The following is a 21313-nucleotide window of genomic DNA, read 5'->3' as shown; positions in this document are numbered from 1 at the left end:
AATTTTGAGAAGCCAGCCTCACATAAATATGTATACCCGAAAGGTAACAATGTTTGTATCGCCGTTTTCAGTAATCCTGTATACTCGTCTTGAAGAGAAAGCCAAAATTTTTCACAAGTAGTAGTCTTGAAATGAGCACGTAATGATGCTTCGTCAGTGGCAGGTCGGCGAGATCTACCATTTTGCTGAATGGTAATTTCGGGGCATGAAGAAATTTCAAAAGCAAAGGGATCACAAATCCAATACAACTTTTTGGATTGGAGATACATTAAATCGTTTGGAAAAATTCTTAATTAGTATTGTTAGTTAGGTTGCAGTGATATCCTTCTTGGATTTCTCAGTTGTATCAACAGTCATCCTCGACCTAACATCTTTTTTTTTATAATTTAATTTTGTTCCTCCGCTCTTTTCTCTTCTCCCAGTCTCCATCCTTCAATTTCCACTTTTTCATAGCTGCCCTCACTTGCTCCATCCATGTGCTTCTAAGTCTTCCTCTCCTTTTCTTTCTAGAGGGTGCCCATTCCATTGTTTTTTTAGGTAATCTCTCTCTTATCCCATTCTCATAACCGTCCATACCATTCTAATCGTTTTTGTCCTGTTTTATCGATGATGTTTATTTGAGCATCCATTGCTTTTCTTATGTCTTCATTCCTAACTCTGTCTAGTTTATATTTTCGAGCTGATCTTCTCCAAAAATCCATCTTGACAGCTAGCAATTTCTTCCTTTATAGTCCAAATCTCAGATCCATATAGTAAGATACTATTAAAAATTGCATTATATAGTAATCATTTGGTTTAGGGGAGAATGTTATTGCTTCATAATATTAGATTCAACATTCCCAAGACTTTTCTTCCCTCATTAATTCTCCTTGTAATCTCATCTCCACATAAACCATCCATCTGCACAATTGCTCCTAGATATTTAAACTGCTTCACATTCTTTATCTTTGCTCCATTTATACTCAAAATGTCCCATGCTGAATTGATAAAATATTCAGTCTTTTTGAAATTTATTGATAAACCCCATTGTTTCAATAGCATTCTGCACATACAGGGTGTCTCAAAAATACACGGCATAACTTCAGGAATGAGTTCCCCATATGTAGACAATAAAAATATTTTATATCAACATAGTTCCGGAAATGCTTGGTTCCCGAGTTATTAACCGGAATGTCTTGTACGCCTGCCCTTCTGTACTTCTTTACGCTTGCCCTGTGAGTTTGTTTGGAAGTGCATTGGGCCTAAATAACTTATCATCATCCAAAACACCTGCCCAGATGTTGAGGCTGAATCGCTGTTGGCCATATGATGAAATAATCGCATGTGGGTTTTCCTCAGCCCATACATGCTGATTGTGAAAGGTTTGGATTCCATCTCGTGTGAACTGTGCTTCATCTGTGAATATCACTAAGGCAAGAAAGTGAGGAGTTGTACCACACTGCTGCAAGAACCACTGGCAGAACATTACTCGTGCGAGGTAATCTGCTGATGACAAGGCCTGTACCCATTGCAGATGGTAAGGATACAGTTGGTGTTCTTGCAACACTCTCCAAATAGTTGAACGTTGAACGGCCAGTTGCATTACTATTCTGCGTGTGCTGATTCCAGGAGTGGCATGCACAACATCCAAAATCTCCTCCTCTACTTCAGGAGTTGTAGATCTTGGTCGTCCTCTATCAGCACCACGAGGTGTAAGTGTTCCATGTTCACAAAGGTGGCGATGGATACCTTCAAACATTTTCCTGTCTGGACATCTTCGTTCTGGGAACCTTTCATGGTACAAATGACGAGCCTCCAGAGCATTGCCGTCTGCCAAACCGTACATAAACCTGATTTGAGTACATGGTTGGAATGGAAAACCACCAGATTCTGTCAGTACCTTGTGATGAATGAAATCACCTGCTGGAGATAAGAGATAAGACATTCTGGTTAATAACTTGGGAACCAAGCATTTCCGGAACTATGTTGATATAAAATATTTTTGTCTACATATGAGGAACTCATTCCTGAAGTTATGCCGTGTATTTTTGAGACACCCTGTATAGTCAGCATTCTGCTCAATCAGTACCTGATCGTCTGCGAACAAAAGATTTGAAAGGTAGACATTTTGATCCAGACAAAATCCCATTGGTTTGCATCTTTGGGACCAAGCCTCCAGAGTCACTTCCAGATACAACTTGAATAATGTGGGGGATAAACAGCACCCCTGTAGCAAGCCTTTTGTTGTTTTGAATTCCCTTGATATTTCTGATCTGATTTTATTGCAGCAAATGTTATTTTTGTATATTTTTCTAATTATGTCGATCAGTGGTTGTTGTATTGATATTTTTTCCATGGCACAACAGTGTCCCAAGAAGGACCTTTCTTGGGACACTGTTATAAGCTTTTTTCAAGTCAGTAAACAGTAGTGATATCCTTAAATTGTAAAATATCAATATTATAACAAAATCAGAAAAACATCTGAACATTTCAGTATTATTATGCTCAAATTCAGTTTTCCAAAGATTAAGCTTCTATTTTATCACTGAGTATAAATATATTTGTTCCCTGTCTTTGAGGACTTAAATTTAAATCATTAAGTTTTTCAAACATGTCAACACTTGAGCAAGATTCTGATTTTTATCCGATAAAAACAATAAAACTTCATGTTTGAGGTCAAAAATATGTCGTAACACTTTACCACTGGACAACCACCCCACCTTCATTTATAAAAGAAGGTTTCATAAATAGATCTCATTTCATCACAAAGTATAGTGAAAAGTCTGATATTTAAGCTTATTATTTTAATAAAGCTGATAACACTTACTGCATCTTCAAAAACTTCGCAGGGAGAACAAGAGATTCAGCAATAGTGTTTGATTACAAATTTTTCCGCTATTAAATATGAAACTCCAACAATTCTCTTAAAGCTTTACAAGGAATTGCTGTATGTTTCTTCATGAAAGATTTCAGATGAAAGATGTCTTTTGAAAAAGGATTCAGTTTTTTTCATTAGCTCTGGATGTTACTTTTGTCTTTTTAATTTAATTGCTTTTGTTAGCCAGTTTTTCATAATATAATATGCACACAGGACGTTGCTCATAATCAACAACCCTGTAAGGGAAGCTGTACTTCATAAATTCCTCTTGATATTTTCTATTCTTTTTCATTCCTTTGTCATCATATTCCTTTTGATTTGGAATATGATGACTCTCTACCAGAAATTGGTCATTGCACTACACTTGAAGTAACATCAGTGTCCAAATTTTCACATATATTTCTTCTGAAGTATCTGTAGCAACATTATTTTTGTCACTTCTCAGCCATTTTGTTCTGATTACCCAATTATTCATGATAAAAAAAAATTTTTCTTCTTCTTAAAAACAATGATAATAACATGAAACGAGCAATAAAAAGGTATAAAAGTAGCAAAGAATGAAAAACTCATCCAAGTTGATAATGAAAGCACCGAATTACGAAGCAGAATAAAGTGTTCAGTATTTATTGCCATCACATATTCGCACCTCTAGTCTTTAGGCAATTTGAGAATTTGTGCTGTAGGAAACATGAATTAAGATCTAAAGGGATTATCGTTCAGTAAGTGCACTAAGAAGTCGCACTAGTCAGCTGCTTTCTGTGTGTGTCCATAGCCAGAGAGCAAATTAAGGTGTATTCACAACACAGACAGTAATAAGAGAACGTCACCCTAACAAAATAAAGTGGCAGTAGGATAGTAAGGTCTCTACATCTACGGTATTGAAAAAAGTAATTTTAACAACAGGTTTTTTTAGCTTTTATGTACGCAAAAAATAATTTTATTTAAAAATTGCCACGACACCTTTAATTTATCCCGCGACCCCCAGAGGGGTCACGCCCCACAGTTTGCACACCACTGGGGTAGGTAAGTGAAGGCAGATTACGAGAAATCCATGGCAAAGGATGCAAGGTAAAACAGGAAACACTTTAATTATGTAAACTCTACAAGGAGTGATGAATCAAATCGGTTCACTTGATATCGATGGTTTGACTGTTGCTGATTCTGCTCAGGTTACTGACAAACTGAATGAATATTTTGCATCTACATTCACACACGAGGAATTCTTTAGGGAAGTGGGGGCCAGAAGTTTATCAAACCCTATCTGGGAGCTAAATTATTTTATAATAACTGAGAGGAAAGTGGAAGAGAAATTGTTGAAGTTAAACATAAGAAAGGCACTGAAGGAAGTAAGCAAGCCCTTAGTCATAATTATGAGAGCATCCTTGGATTCAGGGTAAGTTCCTGTGAACTGGTGATGTGTGAATGTATCCCCAATTCACAAAGGGAGATCACATGGTGTCACAAATAATTACAGACCTGTTAGTTTAACTTCTATTCTAGGGGAAAATAATGGAGTCATTGGTAATGTAACACATGATCATCTAAACAAGGCTGCAGTTATACTTTAGACACAGCATGGGTTTGTTAAGGGGAAATCTTGTCTGATCAGTTTGATTGGCTACTACAATGCGGTCACAAAAGAACTGAATGTAAAAAATCATTTTCATATCGTATACATGGATTTCAGAAATGATTTTGATACCGCTGTACATAAAAGATTGTTGTACAAATTGGAGCAGTGTGGCATTAAGGGCAAGTTGCTGCTATGGATAAAGGGATGGTTGAGTGAAAGAGTGTCCACTGTCATCTGCAAACTTGGACTAATATCTAAGTTTGCAGATGATACAAAGGTTGGCAGGGTTGTTAATGACAGTAATGATGGTATGCTACTGCAACAGGATCTAGAAAAGTTGGGCAGATAGGGTGAGAAATGGAAACTGAAGTTTAACATTGACAGATGCTAAGTGCTGCATATGGGTAGCAGTAACCCCATATTAATGTACCCACTGTGTCGTACTACACTACACTCAGGTAGTGGAAAAAAAAAGAGACCTAAGGGGAATTGTGCAGTTGGATATGAAGTTATCTGCGTGGAGCAGTGTGTACAGGCTGCCAGGTCAGCTCGGGATTTTGTCAATGATATACAGGAATTTTACTAGCTCGGATAAGGACATGATTATCTCATTTTGTAAGGGAATGGTCTGGCTACATCTTGAGTACTGCATACAGATCTGGCGGCCTTGTTTTGGTAATATGTAGAACTGCTTGAACAATTACAGATAATGGCAGCGAGATTGGTGAGGCAAAACAACTGGGCATTCTTAGCAAGAAAGGCTTCAGTTCTTCAAATTGCAGTGTCTGTGACTAGGAGCTGTCCTTGGATCTGGAGTAGCACTTCTCTGCACTCTTTACTTTTCCCTTTATAGTCCCATGTGGGATGAAAAACTTCTTTTTTTTTTTTCTCTCTCGCGTCCTGCTCTGAACTGGGGTTTTCCAGGCCAGAGCAGCCCTCTTTCTTAAAAAAAAAAATATATATATAAAAATATATATATATATATTATTTTTATTTATTTATTATTTATTTATTATTTTTTTTTTTTCATTTTTCTTTTTGCATTCTGCTCTGGGGCTACCCTTGGAGCTGGAGTAGCTATTCTCTTCACTCCTTCCTCTTCCTCTTCTAACTGTCTTCACCCCCCCTTCGTCTTTAGGTAGTATTTCTGTTTCCTCCCTGGGAAACTTCTTCCTCGGGGAAGAGAGCAAACAGACAGTAGGGGAGGAGTGCCTGGAAGCAGCAGTCCAGTTGATTGCTGCTCTCAGGTAGCCAAAAGGTCAATACACAACACAATATGACAGGACACACTTACACACACAGTTTTTACTTTCTTTCCTGTCCTCCTGTGCAGGATGAAAAAAACTTTTTTCCTTCCCTCTCTTCTCCTCTCCTCTCTCTATCTCACAACTATCCTTTTCCTGCCCGAGGTGGAAAAGATTTTTTTTTTTTTTTTTTTTTACACCGCACACGCTGGCCTTACCTTGACAAAGTCTGTAAAAAAAGCTACAAAGTAACGAGGTGGAGTTGAACATGTTCTTGGAGCCACCCACACATATAATACATGCATGATCGATATCTAATCAGGAAATGACCTATGTAATTATTAACCTGTGCATTTGTAGTGATGCAACTGCCCCACCCACTTGTACCATGTGACCTGCATTCCTCTTCTCCCATTGGCTATTCCACCATGCAGCATTCTCAAGGTGGAATAAATATCACTACGTGATTATTTACCTACGTTTACATAGGTCACTTAGGAAAAGGCCTTTTGCTTTGGGTTCCATAATGCATGAGGAATATTGTTGCATCCAAAAGAGCAGGCCTAAAATATTTACAAACTATACAAATATTTAAAATATTTACAAAATACTAAACTGTTTACAAATATACAAATTATATCTGGTCTCTACATCAGCTGACATTACAATGGAACATCAAATGATGCCTGTCATGGTCATGAATCAGATGGTGACGCATGAGGTTGGGGAACGTTATGGAGGCAGTTGTCTTTCAATGGAAAACAACAATGTAATTATTTACCTCTGCATTTGTAGTGACAAAATTACTCTGCCCTCTTCTCCCATTGGCTCGAATAAATATCACTAGTTGGAAAACTTTTTTAATGCAGAGAGAGAGAGAGAGAGAGAGAGAGAGAGAGAGAGATAATTGTAGATTGAAATGCAAATCATATATTCATAAATAAAGATGGATAAGAAAGTTTTAGAAGGAAATAATATAGAATTTCTTTATCATATAACATTGCATTTGTTATAAGTTGGTATACCTTTGCACATATTAATTTTTAATTTTATATGTAGGTAACATTCTAGGAGTAGTCAAGGATTACCGCCGCTTAGTAAATACATTCCGAACTCTGAGAAGAGCTGGTTATATCAATGAATTTGTATCAGTATTTCCAAACCATGTACATCACTGTGTTTACATTTCTTGTGATGGTGGACGTCTTTGTCGGTAAGATATAACTTTTCATTGATTAACACAAGAATACTAAGTGCAGTGGCATTTAAAAGCAAAGTTTTTGTGAAATAAATGAAAAGAACATTTATTATATTCAACATTAAATGGTGGCTGTACATTAGAATTGTTAAACAAATCATGACATCTAATAGTAGTATATTACAGTGCTTTCTGAAAGATGAAGAAAAAAAGTAATCAAAGTAATGTAATTGCATCATATATCATGGACTGCTTCGATGGCTTCATATTCACACCTTATACAGGGTATTTCAGAATTCCACAAAAAACATAGGCATTTATTCTGTGGTTAAAATATGGAAAAAAGTTTATAAGTATATAAGCAAGCAGTTGGTAGAAGCAAAATAAACTGAAATAAATGGAATGGAAAACATCTGAAGCAGCTGTTCAAAATTACCTCTTTGCTCAGTGAAGCAATCAGTGCAACGATGAATATATGATTCCTTGGCATGTCTTATTTCAGAACCATTCTGTATGCTTTCACCAGCTTCCAAAATGTGATTTATCAGTTCAGATTGTGTATTAATATGGTTAGAGGCTCAGATGTGAGTATTTCAAGTGTTGAGAATTTCATTATAAAACATGATTCATCTGTAACCAGAACGTGGCCAATAAATTTGGATCACGTGTACTTTGTCACTGACAGAAGTTTGTTTATTCGTATCTTGTGGTGACAGCTTACGAGCAAACTGCAGAATGTGAATACAATTGCTGTTGGTGTAAATTCTCCCTGGGTTTTAAGATGAAATATTTTCATGACCTAACAACTTTCTGATATTTTTGGTAGAAGATATACTACAGCACAAAGTATTTGCTCTCCAACATTTGCATTTCATTGACATCTCTCTCTCTCTCTCTCTCTCTCTCTCTCTCTCTCTCTCTCTCCCTCTCCCTCTCCCCCCCCCCCTGGCTGTTTCTCTAAATTGGGTCTCCATAGTAGCAAATATTTTGCAGTTTGATACTCATCAAATCAAAAAATTTTTGGCATATCTACAAACACAAGATCCTTAATATCACAGTTATTTTAATTTATTTTTAATTAAATTCACTTTAATTTATGGCAAACTCACCATAAATTAAAATTAATTCTAACAAATATCAGTATAACAGATGACATACTGTAAATGAGGTGGTCATCATGGAACCTGAAACTCAAGTAAGAGACATGTTGACACTACAGTATTTACTCTGCCATGCTAGTTCGTCACGACTTTAATTGGTACGATTCATATAATAGAACAATACTACTCATGTTGGTTTGTATGTTTTTATGAGTACAGATTCTACCTTTGTGGCTTAAATTGAACGTAAAAATTTTTTTGCTAAAACAAAAATATTTTAATGTGGTTTTGTGATTTATGTTTAATATCTCAGAAATAAGGAATATTTCCCCCCCCCCTTTTTTTTTGCTGTAGAATAAGCTGCAACATTTTTTCTGTACAAATATGGGCAAACCTTTATACAGGGTGTCTCCTGATATCATAGAGGTCTTAACCATATCAGACTTGACCTTTCTGTCTGGATTCCCCCATCCCCCTTTGAGAAGGGGTAAGCATGCAGGAAAATCTCTTCCGAAAATGTTTTGGATGCTTAGTGTTAGTTACAGTTAATTAGTTTTTTTATTGCTTATACATTATAGAAAGGATCCAAAACTTTTGTGTAGGAAAAATAAAAAACAAACACGCTAAATTAATAAAATTAGCATTAGTAGGGAAAATGATGCAAGAAAGCAAGCTTATATAGCATAAGCCCAAAAAAAAAAAAAAAAAAAAAAATCAAATCGATTTCACTATCCATCACCTCCAGTAATTTGTTTAGTTCTTCTTTGAATTAATTCAAACTATCCACACATCCACAACAACGGATGGAAGTTTGTTCCAGCAGTCAACTATCATTCCTCGATTTGAATTTATGCCCACTCATGACCATAGTATGAGCAAGGGGAAGGATCCAATTGGCATGGAGTTTGCTCAAGCCATTCAAAGCCTTAAAGACCACAATCAGATCATCTTGCAGGTACCTAGTCTCCAAATGGTGCATTTTGCAAAACTGAAGCCTTTCTTGGTAAGAGCAACCCTTTATTCCCCTCACTAGTCTTGTTTGTTGCCTTTCTCTGTGCCCATTCCACCAGCCTTGCCATCCTTCCTAAAATGAGGCCTCCAGACTTGTATGCAATATCCAAGATGTGGCCTGATTGTTGCCTTAGACAATGGGATTACCTCCTTATCCCTCAAAGCAAAATCCATATAAATCATTAACAAAACCCCATGAGCTATCCTGGCAACCTGTCTGCACTGCTCAGAGAACTTCATATCTGACTGCACAATTAACCACAGGTCCTTTTCATTTTCCAATATGCTGAGTGTAGTACTACAGTTGGTTCATTACTCTGGGATTACTGCTACCCATATGTAGTACCTTGCATTTGTCAATGTTAAACTTCAGTTGCCATTTCTCAGCACATCTCCCAAATTTTTCTAGATCTTGTTGCATCAGCATACCTTTGTATCATTTGCAAACTTGGACATTAAGCATGATATAACTTCATCAATATCATTGATAAATATAGAAAACAACAATGGGCTCAACACTGAACCCCGGGGGAATCCACTAATAACATTATTCTGCAAAGAGCAGTGTCCATTAATTACCACTCTTTGTCTTCTCTTACTCAACCATCCTTTTATCCCTAGCAACAACTTGTCCTTAATGCCACACTGCTCCAATTTGTACAGCAGTCTTTTATGTGCAACAGTATCAAAAGCTTTCCTTAAATCCTCTCAGTTATTACACGCTCAGTTAGCTTCCTGTTAAGGCTTTGATAAACTTCTGCCCTTCACTTCCCTAAGTAATTCCTCATGTGTTAATGAAGATGCAAAATCATTCAGTGTGTTAGCAACCTGAGCAGGATCAACAGTTGAACCATCAATATTAAGTGGACCAATTTGATTCATCCCCTTCCTTCTAGTGTTTATAAATAAAGAAGTCTTTTCTGTTTTTATTTGTATCGCCCTACTGCCTGCTGAACCTCCACATGGCAGTGGTTGATCTCGGACTTCCAAGGGCCTATTGGCAAAGAGGCCAGATGAACAACCAACATACCCAATTGCTGCAGTACACAGACTACGCTATAATCTACACTTTTTTAGCCTTTACAATGTCTATATTGCATCACAAAAGATCATTGCAGTGTTGGTGAAACTCCTGGGGCCACAAGACCTGTAATACTATACACTGTGCCCTTTTTGTACACAGTACCCTTTTGTATTCAAATTCTGCATCCCTTATATCTGAGTGACAGCATGATATCTCCAAAATATCTGCATTTGAAGACTTGAACAACACTTCAGATTCATCGAATTTATTTACTATGCTCCTATCATTGGTTTACATGCAAGTATACATACACTTGTTCTTATCCTTAGTTACACTAATGCAGCCCATGTATTTCCTCGTCCCATGATGACCCACAGCAGGGCTTGAAATCCCCAGTATGTTGCTTTCTGGGCTACTTCATGTTTCGGTAAAATCACTGCAAGAATCACCTTCACCTCTGCCTGCTGCTGTTGTTAATCTATTAGTCTGTATATCCCTCCCCCAAGTTGGCTGTTTCCCACCCAGCACTGCCTTGATAATATCAACAAATATTCTTTCATCCTTTCTCTTTAATCATGTCCCATTCCTGTAGAAGCAGTCTCTCCTATTAACCAGCATTAATCACACTGAGAAAAATTCTACTCCATGAGATTTACACATGGAGTAGAATTTTTTGAGGGCTGAATTGATTGCTAAAGCTCTCATCATATACTCCCTCGTATCATGTCCGGGCAGAATTGCAGACACTGTCAAATTTAACTCATGACTCCTTTTTCAGCATTGTCCCGTCCTGAGATCTCAAGAATTAAGAATATTCGTATATCTAATTAAGAATATATCACAGAAATTTTTTACATTCTTAATTAGGCTGTAAATACAGTACAGTAAGAGGGCTATAACTTTTTAAAAAAAAGATTTAAACTTTTTTATATTTGAAATAAAATTAAGAACAGTTGTGTAGTCACACACGCACGCACGCACGCACGCACGCACGCACGCACACACACACACACACACACACACACACGCACGCACACACACACACACACATGTAGGGTATAAATTTAAATTGAGGAAGGATAAACGTGCAGAATTTGGTTTCAGCCAGAGGATAGTTGATTGTTCAAACAAACTTCCATATAGTATGGAGTGGGCAGTTTGTTTGAATAAATTGAAGGAAGAATGAGACGTATTATTAGAGGGAATGGATAGATGTGATGGATAGTAAGTTTTCTTTTTTGGCTGATGCTCTATAAGCTTGCTTCCTTAGCATTAGCATTAGTAGAGGCATATGATGCAAGAAAGCAAGCTTATTCAGCATCAGCCAAAAAAAAAAAAAAAAAAAAAACTCAACCACTACTCCCATTTCACCCCTCCGTTCGTTCGAAATACCTGTCCAGCTGAGCCTTAAATTTGTTTAGGCTATCAACTTCAACAACAAGCGATGGGAGTCTATTCCACAAACCAACTGCCCGCTGGCTAAAGGCAAATTTCCGCACATCTATCCGACATCCGTCCTTCCTCAATTTGAATTTATGCCCTCTCAGGTGATTATTCTGAGCAAGAGGAAGAATCCCATCGGCATTGAGCATGCTCAACCCATTCAAAGCCTTATACACCTCTATCAGATCACCTCGCCGATGCCTAGTCTCCAGGCTCTGTAATTTGCAAAACTTAAGCCTTTCTTCGTAAGAGCAACCCTTTGTTCCATTCACTAATCTTGTTGCCCTTCTCTGTACTCGTTCCAGCAGCTCTACATCCTTCTTGAAATGAGGCCTCCAGACCTGTAAAAAGTACTCAAGGTGTGGCCTGACCAATGCCTTATACAAGGGAATAATCACATCCCTGTCCCTGCTAGAAAAATTCCTGTATATCATTGACAAGACACCATGCGCTACTCTTGCAGCTCGTCTGCACTGCTCAGAGAACTTCATATCTGCCTGCACAATTTGCCTCTCATTTGCCACTGCTAATACCAGTTAAGTTTTAATGCTAGAAGATGCATGTTCTTTCATCTGGTCCACAGTAATCCAATTTAAATTATTAACTGCGTGTAGCATAATCAACATTTGTTCAAAAATTGTTTGGGTTATTGTAATCTAGTCGAGTATGAAGTTCTGACACCAGAATAGTAAAGCTGCAAGGGCAATTCATGAAATATTGTCAGTTTTGCCAGTAGAGATAAAGAGGTAGTTATTGCACTGCACAGATCATTCAGATTAAACTTGAATACCATATTCCCCACTTTAGAAAATATGTTGATTGCTTGAAAGGTACAGAGGTGAGTACATAGAGGCATCAGTTTTGTAAGCTCCAGAATAGGGATCTGAATGAAATATTTAAAGCCTTAAGAGGGCTGAGAAAGATTAGCAGAGTTATATAGATTCAAATTAAGAGAAAATAACTGTAAACCAGTTAACTGTGGCAAAAAAAAAAAAAAAAAAAAAAAGAAAGTTACATTTTGTAAAAGAACAATAAATCATTAGAACAGACTTTAAGAAAATTTAAATAAATATTTTTTTAAGAAGTAGATAAATTATAAAATTAAGGAAACATTTATTTATTTTTTCTCATCTATTTTTATCATAATTTGGCCATTTTTTTTACTAAAGCTAATAACTATTGAAATGAACAGTTCTTATCCTTTTGCTCCAATGTTGCATCACATTCAACACCATTTAATTCTGCTTCATCTGATGTCACAGTGATTATAAAATTTGTTTTCTCATTGTGCTGGTGCAATTATTGTACTGGCACTATTTATATTTCATGAAACTATCTGAAAAATTAAAGCATTGTCTATTAATGTTTGTATTCAGTTGTTATCAGCAGGTGGCATTGTTTTTTTTTCCTTTAGAATTTAGAGGTTTTCATTTTATACTCTAACACAGAGTATCTTATACACTTTGTTACAGTGAAGTATTTCAACAGAAAAAGCACCTTGTAATGGCCTTTTTGATGAAGAAATTATGAATTTGTTAGAACTTTCTGATTTGGAATTTGAATCAGTTTTGTCAGATAGTGACATTAATGTTCTTTTCAATCAAAATCATGTATCTAGTAGTAGGGATGAAGAAATTGGTGTCACTTGTGAGATATATGCCAAATTGTAGGCCAAGCAAGGTGAATGATGTTTCATTCAGATGTTTTTCGTTTACAGCTTTCACTGGCAGATTTCTTTGGGGAAAGTATTTATTCCAAAGAAGGAATATTTGAATTTTTCATCTGTTTTTACCAATTGTTTATTTGAAAAAATCTTAAAAGAAACAAAAAACTATGCCTAGGAAACTCTTTCAAATAAAGTAGTTTCTGATTGTGCCAAACGTGTTTCAGTTTCACTGAATGCATCAAAATGTAATCAGAATGAGACAAAATTAAAAATCTGATAGACTAAAGTGATTTTTCAGACTAAAGTAATATTAGTCTGAAAAATATATTTAGCAGGAAGGGATTTCTGTACATATTGAAAGTTACATCTCTGTTCACCAACAAAAGAGCAGATAAAAGTAGAGGCTCTTAAATTAAAAATATTGTTAATTATCACAATTTTCCATCCAGATAATATATATGTGTTATCTGGATGGAAAGTTTCGTTATTATGTGTCAGCTATTGTACTATGTTTTGGAAAGTCTAAGCTTGATATGAAAAAACTCGACTTTTGCATCTTGATTGAGAGTAGTGGATTTTATTTATTTACTGGCTGATTCACTAGTGCAACTATCAGAACAACTTTGTAAAGTAAATGTACACCTAGCAGGCACTTTGATGGGAAACAGTGCCTGCTAAGTGTCTCTTCCTCCATCAGATATGAAGAACATGGAGGAAATTGAAAAAAAAAAAAAAAACACAGGATTATTGATTTTTGAAAAGAGAAGAGAATTCAAATGTAAGTGTGGAAAGACAAAAGAAAAGTGTGAAGATAGCGAGAAAGACAAGTGTGAGCATGGAAAGACAAAAAGAACTGTACTTATGCTCTCTACTTTTTATAATGTCCTTGAGGTTGTCACAGACATTCTCTCAGATATGCCAGACAAGCTGTACTTGCTACCTGGGAGTCTAAAACGCTGATGGAACTGATATTCGGGTAACACTCAAGTCAAGTGGACCCAATTTCGGCGAAGTCCGGATGGTCTTTGACAGCCAAATCCTCTGTTTGCACCTTCACGATGGTGGGACTGTTAGTAATCCTGGGTATAACCTCCTTGCACAAGTAAATGGTGGGTGACCACCCAGGTGTGAACCAATGTAGGCAGGTGTCGAGGTGTGGCGCCCACACCACATGGAGGAATGCCACCCCTCTATGTTACCAGGCAGTACTAGGTGGTAGATGACTCACATCAAACGGTGAAATACCACCACTTTGCTTATTGGAGGCTTGAAGTGGTGGAACCCATGTTTAGTCTCTAGAGCTAAGTTCCGGTCAACCCTTCCCTATCTCTTCCATCATGCAGTATGATTGATGACTTTTGAGGTTATGATGAATGTCGTGGTGAGATCCAATATTCCTTACATTTCGAGGGTACAGCTCCAAAACGGTGTTCGCAGGCCGGCTGCTAGTTAGTACACCGGACCGAACCTATTGGTACCTCTCTAGGAGGCTTCCGGATCAGCTAGTGTATAATCTTGCTACCTCTACTCTGCCATATAGTGACTGGAGGGAGTCCGAGTAGTGTGTATGCGGGGAGCATTGTCGAGGCCACATTATTTCAAGGATCTGGGTATATTCTTACCACATGTATGCCATATCCAAAAATTTCATTACTTCATACAGCATGTCCCACCCATTTTTTCTTATTATTGAATACACCATCAATTGTTAAACTAATAGATCCAGCTTATCTGTGAAAAGATCTAAACCTCCCAAGCACTTCCTAATTCATTTCACAAATATATGTGGTCTCAATTCTAATCTCAACGATGTCCATTTCCACTTGCAATCTGCCAAACCCCATGTACTTTTTCTCACAGAATCTCAGTTATCGGTTGATTCAACTACTGTTCATCTCAGATGCCCAAATTATTCACTGTATGATTCCTTTCGCCTCAAAGGTGGTACTTGTGCACATGTCCGTTCTGATATTCAGAGAGATCTTGGCAATTTGGAATCTCCTCTCTGTCTTCTCTGGCTTAAAATCTCTCTACCCCATTCTGTCAAATTCATCGGTTGTCTCTACCGTTCTACCAACTCCACTAATCACTTGGAGCTCTTCGACTTTCTCCCTTTGCAACTTGACTTTCTCCAGTCCAACTTTCCTAAAAGTGAGGTAATTTTCCTTGGTGATTTTAATGTTCACAACTCAAGCTGGCTTCTGTTTTCTAGTCACACCTACCCAGCTGGTCAAGATGCTGAGGCTTTTGCAATTACTAATGACCTTGCACCGATTGTTCATTTACCTACAAGAATACCGGACAATCCTAATCATACAGCCAATACGCTTGATCTTTTTCTTACTAACAACCCTTCTAAGTACATGGTCGAAGTGAGAGGTCCTTTAGGCACTTCAGATCACAACTTGGTGATTGTCTCTTGTCCAATGGAATCTTTATCTCATGGCTATTCCCAGCCTCGTGTTGTTTGGCATTACAAGAATGCAAAATGGAATGACCTTCGAGACTTCTTTTCTTCTTTTCCTTGGTCAGATTACTGTTTCAAAACTTCTGATGTCAACGTTTGCTCAGATCATGTCAGTGAAATTATTCTTGCAGGAATGGAATCCTTTATCCCACACTCCACTTTAAAATCTCGTCCTTTATCTAAACCTTGGTTTTCCAATGAATGTGCTAAGGCTGTTCAAGAGAAGAATATTGCATATCGTAATTGGCTTGTTTCTAATTCTTCAGTTTCATTTTCTGCCTACACCAAAGCTCGCAACTGTAAAGCAGTTATTAATCAGTCCAAACTAGAGTTTGAACAGGCTAAGAGTAGAAAACTTGCTTCTTACCCTAATGGTAGCCGAGCATTCTGGTCTCTTGCCAAAGCTATTGGCTGCAACTTTTGCTCCTCTCTGCTCCCACCTCTGTCCAAACCAGATTGTTCTGTTGTCACTTCAGCCAAGGATAAAGCTGACCTGCTAGCATCTCATTTTTCTTCCAGCTCATGTATTAATGATCTTGGTAAAACACCTCCCACCATTCCCAACACGCTCCATTCAATGCCTCCTGTGGTCTTCCGTCAAAAGGATATCAGAAGTATTTTGATGAATCTTGATGCTAAGAAAGCTCCAGGGCCTGATGGTATTTCTCCACTTGTTCTCAAAACCTGTGCTCCTGAACTTACTCCTATTCTTTGCCGCCTTTTTTCACTTTCTTATTCCAAAGGTGTTTTTCCTTCTGCTTAAAATTTGCTGATATCCAGCCAGTTCCTAAAAAGGGTGACAAATCCCTCCCATCCAATTATCATCCCATTGCAATTACTTCTACTCTTTCTAAAGTAATGGAGAAATCAATTAACCGCCAACTCTTAAACTACCTAGACACCTTCCGTCTGATCAACGATCGCCAGTATGGATTCAATCATGTCGATCCACTGGTGATATTCTGGCATATATTACCCATTTATGGACAAATTCAGTGGAAAAGTTTGGTGAAACACAAGCAGCTGCTCTTGATATTTCAAAGGCTTTCAATTGTGTTTGGCATAAAGGTCTTCTAAACAAGCTTACATCTTATGGTTTGCCAACTGATTTTTGTAATCGATTATCCAGTTTTCTCTCTTACCACTCACTGACAGTGATGTAGATGGCTTTGTCTTCTAACTTCTCCACTAATGCTGGTGTCCCCCAAGGTTCAGTTCTTTCCGACACTCTTTTCCTCTTGTATATCAATGACCTTCTTCCATTGACCGGAAATTCTATCCATAGTTTTGCCGATGATAGCACATTGCATTCAACTTTCCATTTTGTGAAACCTTGCCCTGCTCAATCAGCTTCAACTTCTCGAAAATCTGCTACCAATTCCTTAAATGCCGATCTTCAGGTAATTCTCCAGTGGGGTAAAGACAACTTAGTTGGTTTCAACCCTTCTAAAACTCAGTCTTGTCTTATATCTCGCAAAAGGATTCTTCTGCTCCTATGCTTATCTTTAGTGACACTCCAATTTCTAGGCAAAATGATATATCTCTTTTGGGGATTACCTTGACTTCTAATCTCTCTTGGCACAAGCACATTACAAATATTGCTTCCTCTTCATCTAAAAAACTTGGTTTTCTCTTTCGCTCTCGGCATTACTTTTCTTCCAAACAGCTGCTCACTCTGTATAAATCGCAAATCCTCCCTGCCATGGAATATTGTTCCCACATCTGGGGTGGGGCCCCCAAAACCTCTCTCAGGCTTCTTGATTCCATTCAGAAGAGGGCAGTTAGGTTAATTAATGATTCATCTCTAACAGAGTCTATCCACTCGCTGTCTCATAGACATACTGCTGCATGCCTCTTCTACAGATACTTCCACGGGTACTGTTCTTCTGAATTGGGTTCTGTAATTCCCGCTCTCTCTCTTTCAAAACAGTCCGAACACGTGCCGCCACCAGCCAACATCCATTTACTGTCCAACTTCAAACCCACAGAACCAACTTTTCATCTTCCTCATTTATTCATTCAACTGCCGTTTTCTGGAACAAACTTCCTTCATACGTATTTCCTGAAAATTACAATCTACAGAAGTTCAAGTCCATTGTCAACAAATATCTTCTTTCTTCTTCTCAACCTCCAACCCAAGCACGGTACTAAGTACTATAGGTTCTAATACCTCTCGTGTTTGGGGTTCACATAAAAAAAATAAATAAATAAAAAAAAAAATAATAATACTGAAACCGATATAACAAGCAGAAAAGCAGGGGAAAACTTCAAATTGAAAATCCAGGCACTACTGTATTTTTGAATACACAAGAAATGTTGGTGCAATAGACAGCTGTCCATAACTGCATTAGTTATTTGTTCAGTCAAAAACCAATGAAATGGACTCAGACATGCCATAAAAACAATTCCGAAGCCATAACACCACTGTCACCAGCCTACCAAACACCAATAGTGCATCTAGGTGTCATGGCCTCGTGTTCTTTTCCAAATGTGGATATGCCCATTAGCGTGATAGATTTGTAAATGCGATTCATCAGACCAGGTGACAGATTTCCACATCACATTAATCCAGCCATGGTGCTGACATGCCCATGTATAGTGCAGTTTCTTGTGTCCCACAATGAGCATAGGTATCTGTGATGGCCAGTGACTGCATAGGCTATGACCTATATGAGCTAAAGTTTGGTGCATAGTCCATGTGGATATTCATTTTGCTATTCCTATGTTGGTTGGTTAGCGGCCACTGTGCTATGTTGTGTCTGTGTTACGAGATGAGATGCACAAAACTCACCATGAGTGTTGACCACATGTGGCAGCCCCGTGTGTGACCATTTGCTGGTTATTTGACTAATGTTGCACCAATTGTGGTAAACTCCTGACACCATATAATAGCAGCACTTACCACGTTTGTTCTTGTCAAGTTGTTGGCACCTGCATGTCTTGCCCCCACAATCATTGCATGTTCAAAGTTGGAAAGGTTTTAACACCAACTCATTCTTCCTCACAGACACTCAAAAACTGGTCACTACATTGGCAAACTACAATCTTATATCAACGATTCCTGACTTTGAGCATTCACCAGCATCGCAAACAAGAACTGATGCTGCAAAATATCTATTGCAAAATATCTAATTCTGTTTCTTTAACAACACCAGGAAGTACTGGAAACTTGTATGTAAAAAAAAATTCTAATTTGAAAATGAACATTTTTTGATAAGAACTTGTGCACCATAGTAAACACACAGAAATAAAGTACTTCCTCACTGAACAAAAGAACAGAAACTTCTCTTGTTTTATACTCTGCAACCTTGGCAGTAGATGTACCTATAAATAAGTTCAGAATAATCCTTTTGGTTTAGTCTACTATATTAATCAAATACCAAAATGGAAGATTTAAAATTTTATGTAAAATAAATTTGCACATAATATTCTTCAGCACATTTAGGAGTAATGACTTCAGTGCATGTGTTATCTTGGATTAAAGAGCTACCTTCAGATTTTCCAACGTTGTTATAACATTTAAAAGAAACAAGCAAATTTGCTTTACTGAAGCTAGAAGCGAGAAATGTGTACACACATTCTGCATGAGCGAAGATAATATGCCTAGAAGTATCAGCTTGCTTGGCCTGTTTAGAATTACTTTCATTAGAATTTCTCATCGCTGGGAGTTTATTAATTTCTCTTCTTTCAAAACTTCTTTTGAAACATGAACTGGATTTGGATAAGTCAGTTACATTCATTAGTGATCTCTTGTTATACTTTTCACTTTGATAACTCTGAAAAGTGCTCATATGGCTTTACTGACCACTTCTAACTTCTTGAAACAGAATTGTCAAAAGTTGTCATCATTGTGCTACCAGTTTAGTTACATATTTTACCAATGACAGCCAACATCTTCACAAACATGCTTTAAAAATCTTTATATCAATTTAAATGTCTTTTCTTTTTAGCGCTTCTTTCTAGGTAGAAAAAAAAAAAAAAAAAAAAAGTAGCTAAATTAACAAATTAAATTAAAATAGGGGTAACGGTATCAAAGAATGCAACCATAAAGTGGAGGACAGAACAAAAGAAAGAAAAAATAGTACCCAGTTCCTTGCATTTTTTTCTTTATTTCATTCTTCTGTCCCCCCCCCCTCCCTTTACGGTTGCATTCTTAGTATGATTATCTCTATTCTAATTTAGTTTGTTAATTTAACTGCATTTTTCTGCCTTTTAAAGTTTGTATTTGGTTATCAAATTAATTAATTTTGTTATTAATTTTAAGTTTGGCTGTTTAATTTCAGTTGGTAAATGTTATGCTGTATATTTGCATTGCATTTTGGTTTGGATTGCCAGCTGGGCGATCAACATATAATTTACACTTTGTGTTTTAGTTTGTCCGAGTGGCTTCCAGGTTATTGGGATAACCATATTTAAGACACTGTTTCTGTATCTGTCTTGGTCATTAGCATAAGGACATTGATGATTCTTTTGCTCCTATAGGTCATGATAGAAATGCAAGTGTTTTGGGATTAATGCTTCTTTGAAAAAGTTGTCCCTGTGATTCTCCTAATCTTTTTTTTTTTTTTTTTTTGGTTTTTCTTCTTCAGTAGATGTCTGCATTCACCCAGAGTGGGGTTTCCTAGCTTGTTTCCAGCAACAGGTATGCCATGCTATAAGCAGGAGCCCTTCCTTTCCTTTATGAAAACCCCAAATATGAAAGGTATCAAAAACCAGTTGTACTTGTAACGTGCATGGGTTGAAGGAGATCGGCTGGAATGGGATGCCGGAAACTCTGCACTGGTGACTAAACATGGGTTTCACCACTTCAAGTCTCCAGTAAGCAAAGTGATGGTATTGTACTGGTTGATGAGTCCTACCACCTAGTGTTAGCATTAATATGTATTAGTATTATATAGTATTGTATTATTAGTACTGTTTTATATTAGTAGTAGTACTAGTAGTACCTTGCATGGGATGAGGGAGAAGTGGGGGGTAGAGTTTAGATGACTAGATAGCTGTAGTCTGTTGGCTAGAGAGTGTACAATAGAGGAATAGTGCATTTTCAAAAAGTAATATTGGTAACAAAAATACCAATATAACATACATACATGTGAATGAGTTAAAATACGGTTACAAATTCATCTTGTGATAAAAGAAATATCACAAGATGACAGTCCACATCATTGTCCGTTGATAACAAAGCAACAGATGTGAACAACAAAAAAAGAATTAGACATACACTTGTATTATAGTTTCCAATACTTTATTGTGTTTCGAGTCATTGTAAAAAAAAATGTAATTTGACATCATAGTACACCGAGTGGATAGAAATCATGGGATACCTACCTAGTAACAGGTAGGCCCACCTTTTTTCCTGGATAAGGGCAGTCACATGGCAACGCATTCAGTCCACCAGTTCACTAAAGCGTTCCACAGGTATTTCCATCCATGCTTGCTGCACCGCTGTCCATAATTATGTCGAATTCCTGGGCAGAGGATCCAAAGCTCAAATGGACCTTTCCACAACATCTCAAAGATTCTCCACAGGGTTCATGTCCGGTGAACGGGAAGGCCATTCATAAAATCTGTGTAATGCTCTTCGAATCTTGTTCTAGTCACCACGGCTCTGTGGGGAGGCGCATTGTCCTGCTGGAAGAGTCCATTGCCCTTTGGGTGCACGATGACCATGAAGGGATGCAGATGGTCTCCAAGGATGGACATGTAACCTGGTCCCAACGTGTGCCAGTT

General features: G+C 37.4%; 1 protein-coding gene across 2 annotated transcripts in view; it reads left to right on the top strand.

The window, feature by feature from the left end:
- The window catches only part of Polr3B (RNA polymerase III subunit RpIII128), a 527342-nt gene that overhangs the window by 259934 nt on the left and 246095 nt on the right, over positions 1 to 21313 (top strand). For both annotated transcript variants that reach the window (XM_090375599.1, XM_090375592.1), the window contains one exon: positions 6734 to 6887. In XM_090375599.1, coding sequence (XP_090231725.1) covers positions 6734 to 6887 — 154 coding nt within the window. The remainder of the gene's footprint in view (positions 1 to 6733; positions 6888 to 21313) is intronic.

Source organism: Mastigoproctus giganteus, chromosome 1 (assembly GCF_048544385.1).
Source record: "Mastigoproctus giganteus isolate SK-2022 chromosome 1, ASM4854438v1, whole genome shotgun sequence".
Lineage (NCBI taxonomy): Eukaryota > Metazoa > Arthropoda > Arachnida > Uropygi > Thelyphonidae > Mastigoproctus > Mastigoproctus giganteus.
The sequence above is the reverse complement of the archived record's forward strand: the minus strand, read 5'-3'. Positions and strand labels throughout refer to the sequence as shown.